The 7407-nt window shown below is 30.6% G+C and overlaps 1 protein-coding gene across 1 annotated transcript; it reads left to right on the top strand.

Annotated features, from left to right (window-relative positions):
- The first annotated feature begins 1869 nt into the window (after positions 1-1869).
- Positions 1870-3533, top strand: LOC107842140 (probable glutathione S-transferase). Its single transcript, XM_016685907.2, has 2 exons — positions 1870-2326; positions 3056-3533. Exons 1-2 carry the CDS (start codon positions 2018-2020, stop codon positions 3398-3400), a joined length of 654 nt encoding a protein of 217 aa, XP_016541393.2. The 5' UTR covers positions 1870-2017; the 3' UTR covers positions 3401-3533.
- Positions 3534-7407: the final 3874 nt, after the last annotated feature.

The following is a 7407-nucleotide window of genomic DNA, read 5'->3' as shown; positions in this document are numbered from 1 at the left end:
TAAGAGGAGATTAGGTTGAACCGCGTGCTAGGATTGCATATGTAAGATAATAACTTTTACATACATTGTTTTATTATTATTCAACTTTGCTTGTTTACGTATTGAAAAATAATTTTTCTTTCAGGAAGAATTTCTAAAAAACATAGAAGAGTGGCGCCAAGAGTGGCGCCAAACCCAACCTACTTCAAAGGATGGTACCATGGTCCAACCATCACCTGCAGAGATGAATAATATGTGGGCAGCTGTGGTAGGTAGTCCAAAGAAAGGTAGAACCTATGGGACAGGAGTTCTCCAATCCTTGAGTACTCTTTCGTTGTTTCACAGTTCCTTTTCTACTTTGCAAACTGTGGAAGAAATGAAAGCGATGAAAAAGCAAATTGTAGAATTGACGCAGAAATGTGCAGCTAACGATGCTAGGTTTGCTAAATTTGATAAATTGGAGGAGTTGATTAAGAAGCACATGCCGCAACTATTTCATGACGAGGAAGATAATGAATCTGATGATAATTCGATTGTAGTTATTGTTCTTGTTTTTGGTTGTGACATTTAGATGTTTAAACTATTTGATTTGATGTTTGTTTTGAATGGTTTAAAATGGTTGTATTTATATATTTTGTCGTGTTTGATCCTATCGTGAAAAATACATTAGTTATTGTTTATAATCTGAAAGTAGTGTAAGCTAATGCAACATAATAATTATTAAATAATTATTTATCAAATAATAATTATTTATTAAATTTCCGACTACGGTAGTCGGAATAATTATAATTATTAAATATTTATTTATTAAATTTCCCACTACGGTAGTCAGAATAATTAAAATTATTAAATAATTATTTATTAAATTTTCGACTACGGTAGTCGGAATAATTATAATTATTAAATATTTATTTATTACATTTCCGACTACAGTGGTCGGAATAATTATAATTATTAAATATTTATTTATTACATTTCCGACTACAGTGGTCGAAATAATTAAAATAATTAAATAATTATTTATTAAATTTTCGACAATAGTAGTTGGGATAATTAAAATTATTAAATAATTATTTATTAAATTTCTGACTACAGTAGTCAGAATAATTAAAATTATTAAATAATTATTTATTAAATTTTCGACTACTGCAGTCGGCATATTTATAATTATTAAATAAATATTTATTAAATTTTCGACTACAATAATCGGAATATTTATAATTATTAAATAAATATTTATTAAATATTCGAATAATTATTTATTAAATATCCGACTACATTTTCGACTGAAGTAGTCGAAAATTTCCAACTACAGTAGTCGAAAATTATTTTCCGACAAGCTATATTCCGACTACCACAAGTAGTTGGAAAGTAGTCGGAAATACCTTAATTTCCGACCACATTCCGACTACATTGGCCGTCGAAAATTTAATCTTTTCTAGTATAATAATAATAATAATAATAATAATAATAATAATAATAATAATAATAATAAAAACGACGTCGTTTTAACACAAAAAATAAAACTTTGATAGTGCACAAATATGACCTTTAACTATTTAAAACTGCATAAATATGACCTCCCTCCAAGTCAGCCCTTTTAACGACGTGACACTGTGTGATTGGATTACCTTTCCACATAGACGCGATTGAAACTCACGCATGGGGGTTACAAAATCGGAGGTTATATTTGTTCAAATTTTAAATAGTTAAAACTCATATTTGTGCATTATCAAAGTTTAAGGTTAAAGTTATAATTTAGTGTTAACTTTAATTTCATATTTATATATTATATCTAAATTTATACCATTAACACGATTCAAATTTATTACCAAACTCGGATATTCCAACTTACCAAGTAGAATATATGATATTAATAAGTAAAAATGAACCCAGTGAGTAGAAAGTTGACTTGGTTCCGAGGATTCCTCTTTTTTTTTCTCCACCTCAAAAGAAGATCAAAGTTCAAGACATCAAAACCACTACATAAAATTCCAACACATACTGAAATAAAAAAACAGAGAACCAAAGTTGTGAGATGGCAGAAGTGAAATTGCTTGGTCTTTGGTATAGCCCTTATACTCACAGAGTTGAGTGGGCTCTCAAGATTAAGGGCGTTAACTATGAGTTTATAGAACAAGATCCACAAAACAAGAGCCCTCTGCTGCTTGAATCCAATCCCGTTTTCAAGAAAATTCCAGTGCTAATTCACAATGACAAGTTCATTTGTGAGTCTATGGTGATTGTTGAATACATAGATGATGCATTTGAAGGCCCTCCTATTTTACCTAAAGACCCTTATAATCGAGCTATAGCTCGTTTTTGGGCTAAGTTTTTTGAAGATGAGGTATGTTCTTTTCATTGCTATATATATAAAAGTCACATTTGTACGTTTACTTTAAAAAAATAAATTATTTTTATCTATTCAGATGAATAAGGTCATGTGGTTTAATTATATGGATTTGGAAAATCTTTTTCTCATTAGCAAATTTCTTGAATGAGTGAAGTCTAAAGTCCATTTAATTACATGGAATCAGAGCATGACTTGTTCAAATTAATGTTACCGATGATAAGTCTCTCAAATTAAATTTTCAACGCACCAGAATTCCTGCTCTGTGTGAGATAAAGTGTTAAAGAGTCCCACCTTGAATGAAAAAAGATATGGGCGGTGGTCAGTCCTCTGATAATGAACTAGATTTTGGGATTGAGCTTGTTAGAAATTCTATTTCTTCACATATATACCTGTGAAAAATATTGTGAACTTCTAGTATACTTTTAATTTTTTTGGGTATTAGTTTGGACTGATAATATAGAGCTCAAATAAATCGATTCCAACTTGCTTAGGATTGAATATTGTTGTTATCAACGGTGGACCTAGGGGGCGCAAGGGTGGTGTTGACCTTAACCCCGTCTGATTAAAGTTACATTGTATATATATAAGATAATTTCAATTTTTAAAATGTTTCAAAATCTTCTCAGTGATAACCTGGACGGTGGTTGTTAACTTGTTATAGCAAAAGTGTATTCCTGTCTTCAGAATTGAGTAAAACTAACTTTTGAGTGTTTTAATTTGTAGACGGAAGCACTGGGGAAAAGCTTCTTATCCAAAGGAGAGGAGAAAGAGAAAGCTACAGAGGAAGCTTATGAAATATTGAAAGTTCTTGATAATCAACTCGAAGACAAGAAGTTCTTTGTGGGTGACAAATTTGGATTTGCTGATATTGCTGCAAATGGATTGGGACTTTATATGGGAATTCTTGAAGAAACAACTGGAATTGTTTTGGCAACAAGAGAAAAATTTCCAAATTTTTGTGCTTGGAGAGATGAATACTACACTCAAAACAAGGAATATTTACCTCCAAGACATGAGGTACTTGCCAAATTCAAAGCTCTCTTTCCTGCTGCATCTGTTGCCAAATAGATTTAGGACAAGACTTGTGAGTCAATTGAATTACGTTCGAACTATATATGTACACATTCAAAAACAAAATAAAATATATGTAGATATAACTAGAGCTTGAATTCGCATTTAAATAAAATTACTTATCAGTAAATATATGTATGTCTTAATGTTTTGCTATGGTCAGTCATCGTACAATATTTAATTATATTAATTTTCTCATCGAATTTGAAAAGAAAATGCTGACTCATAGTGTTAACTTTCATGTTTGCGTTTCTAAGGAAGAAAACTGTGGAGTAATGATTTAGCAAGGCAAGACATTTGACCAAAATATGGTGACCTACGCACATAAGCTAATTGATCTTTGTTATTGTTCTCCTTACTAAAATGTAAGAAATATGTACACACTTAGCTAACTTACTTTTAAGCTTTCACTCATCGATCATCAAAGATTTTCTTGAGCATGATGCAAAATTTACAAACTTTCTTGAATAAAAAGTTACTTTTGACCTCCATAACAAAGAAAAGTTTTATTGTGTGAGACACACATTACATGGCAGACAATATAGAAAATGGCCAAAGTCTGAAAGGTTTTATTTTGTGTGAGCCACACATATTACCTGGCAGACAATATAGAAAATGGCCAAAAGTCTTATAGTTGTCTCACTAGTGGTGGATTTAAAATTTTTGTTAAGAAGATTCGATATATAAAGAAGTAAGCATATGAAAATTACATTATAAAGCAAAGTGGACATCCGTTAAAGTTTAACCTACCTCATCATGTCCTTTTAATATTTCATCTCAATTTTACTTTGCGAGCCCTTCTTAAAGATATTGTGCCTTTTTCTTACTTTCACTTTCACTTTGTAGTTTTATTTTATTTTTTTCTTTCAAATTAACCCCTCTTACAAAAAACTAAGGTTCTTAAAATTGTACAAGCATTGAGTTATATGTTATGAAATATAAAACAAAGAACAAAAAGAATGAAGAGAGAAGAGAGGAGATTTCTTTTTTTCTCATGAAGAATTCTTGATGGGTGTAAATTATAATGAACGAAACCCTCTTTATTTATAGGGAAAACTAACCTCGGCGTTTCTAACTTTTCCATAAATAGACATTCATTATATATGGTAAAGTAAATATTCATTACATATGGTAAGTAGACATTCACTATATATGATAATATATTTATAACACTCCCCCTTGAATGTCTAATTGATAGATAATGTGTCTCGTTAAAACCTTACTAGAAAAAATCTTAGTGAGAAAAATCTAGTGAAGGAAAAAGTGTACACATCTCTAACAATACGCATATATGCTGCCTCATTAAAAACCTTACAAGGAAAATCCAGTGGGATAAAACCTCATAAGGAAAAAAGAGTACACTGCGTATTAACTCCCCCTAATGAGAACATCCTTGAACCTTTGCATTCTGATCTTGTGCACCATCTTCTTGAAAGTTGTCGTTGGAAGAGACTTGGTGAATAAATCAGTCACATTATCACTTGAACGAATCTGTTGCACGTTAATATCATCATTCTTTTTTTAGCTCATATGTATAGAAAATTTTGATGAAGTGTGCTTCGTTCTATCTCCTTTTATAAATCCTCGATTAAGATGTGCTATGCATGTTACATTATCTCTGTATAAAATTGTGGGTCCATTGTCACATTTCAAACCACATTTTTCTCAAATAAGATGTATCTTATACCTCAATCATACACATTCTCGACTTGCTTCATGAATAGCTATTATCTAAGCATGGTTCGATAAAGTGGCTAGATAGACTGCTTTATATATTTTCAAGATATGACAGTATCTCCACATGTGAACACATTGCATGTTTGAGATCGAGATTTATGTAGGTTAAATAAATACCCAGCATCAGCATAACCAACAAGATTAGGACTGCAATCTTTAGAATAATATAAGCCCATATCGACAGTCTCTTTAGGTAACCGTGAATGTGTTTGATCTCATTTCGATATCTCCTAATAAGAGCAGAATTATACCTTGCTAACAAATTAACCGAAAAGGCTATGGGCCTTGTATTATTTGTAAGATACATGAGTGCACCAATTGTACTAAGATATAATACGTCATAACAAATCCAAATTGGTATATTTCTCATTTTGAACAAATAATCTATTGCTTTTGAAAACTCTCCAAGAGTTCCAATAATTTTTAAGCTATAAGCTTATACAATATAAGGATTATAAATAAGTTATTTAGAAACATTTATATGCTTCAAATATTTTGAATCCTTAAACAATTTTGATATAAATTTTATCAAGTGACAATATTCAGCATATTATGTGCGACATCTTCAAGTGTTTGGACTGCAAATCAAATAAGTTTTACACTTATCAAGATGCATCCTTTCATGTCACTTGATAAATGTTTCTACGTCGGCATGCTTAAATAAACGTAGAATTCAGATCCTCATAATCTTTCACAATATTGCGCCAATATTGTATCAAATATATTGACGATATATCATTTCGTATCGGTTCACAATGTGACATAACATTTTGAGATCTCATCACTTCATTATTTTTAGGTACCTGAACCTCTCATAAGGTTTCATAAAATGTTATGTTGTAGGCTCTTCAAGAGCACATTGCCTTCTTATTATGATTACTTACTCCTTATCCTTTTCAAGGTTTATTTCATTTGGAACCAATTGGTCTACAACACTTCACGTATGTATAGACTTTGTCCTTTATGGACATAAAATAGGAGCACTTGCAGCTTAAACATGAGATGCTTTCGGCATTTGACTTGAATTATCATATGAATGAGGATCTGATGATAATTTTGAACATATTTCATAGCTGTTTATAATCTCCCCCTAATTTTAGAAAAACTAACATAAATCCTCCATTTTCTTTGAGAAATCCATCTTTGTGCGTTATGATAAATTCATTAATCGCATACCACACATCAAAATTATTAGATGAGATAGTTGGTTCCTGACCTTGAACTAATTAAAAGGGACGAAATAATCATAATATATTGGTTTAATGCATACAAGTGTTATTGTATGCAACATATCATATTTCAGACCAGCACATGAAGCTTTATTCTCATTAGCAATGGTTTAGCTATTTATTGAAGACATTCAACGCCAAAGCATTATCATGAAGTTGAATTGTCTTGATTACACAATCTGAAAGCTATGCTCTTAACTCACTTTTTATTGAGCAAACAACTTTATGAATATCAAACTACAGATTGACAATAAATGTACATATGATCATTTTATCGATACATCTTAATAGATCACATGATAGGTGAACAGGTCCATATTCACCTTTTATAATTTTTAGATTTTAGGGGATTCAGCCCCAACATTATTTGGTCCAACCAACTTATCATGAGAACACGCAACATTCAGTTGGGTTGAGGGAGTTTGTTAAAGACATTATATCCTTATAATTTAAATTTGACCTTATATATAATGTAATTTTTCGATTGAGGGGAGTCGAGTGAACCCCTTACTCACACGTAGATCCGCCCCAGGTCGCACTTCTTTTCCTATCTCTCTCCTATTTCAAGTTATTTTTTATTCTTATTCATAAGCAATGCTTTTTAAAATTTTGTTATAGAAAATAGCCAAAGTCTTGTTACTTTTAATATTTCATTCATCACAGTGCGGAAGTCAATATTTCTACTGTTGGATTATTGAGTTGATATTGATCGATTTTTTATTACAAAAATTAAATCAATTTAGTCTTGTTTCAAATGTTAGAATCAAATCAAATTAATTAGAAGGATTTTCATTGTATCGATTTTTATCAAATGTTTCGGTCTATTTGATTTTTTTTCATAAATAAAACATATGATAATATATTTTTTACTTTGTCCGAGGGAATAGAATAGACTGTGTGCATCTTACCTTCCTCAGATCCCACTTTATAGTAATACACTGGATATGTTGTTGTTGATAATATATTTCCTAGCTTTTTCAATATAATACCACAACTCAATTATTCTTTAAGAAAATAAGGAAATACAAATATTTAATA

The sequence above is a fragment of the Capsicum annuum genome, chromosome 9, assembly GCF_002878395.1.
Source record: "Capsicum annuum cultivar UCD-10X-F1 chromosome 9, UCD10Xv1.1, whole genome shotgun sequence".
Taxonomy (NCBI): domain Eukaryota; kingdom Viridiplantae; phylum Streptophyta; class Magnoliopsida; order Solanales; family Solanaceae; genus Capsicum; species Capsicum annuum.
This window is presented reverse-complemented; position numbering and strand designations above follow the sequence as displayed.

What these genes read in the sequence shown, in the direction of transcription:
- LOC107842140 (XM_016685907.2), top strand. Translation starts at nt 2,018, where the DNA reads ATGGCAGAAGTGAAATTGCTTGGTCTTTGGTATAGCCCTTATACTCAC. An exon ending in CTAAGTTTTTTGAAGATGAG is followed by an intron (nt 2,327 to 3,055) that starts GTATGTTCTTTT and finishes TTTAATTTGTAG; the next exon opens with ACGGAAGCACTGGGGAAAAG.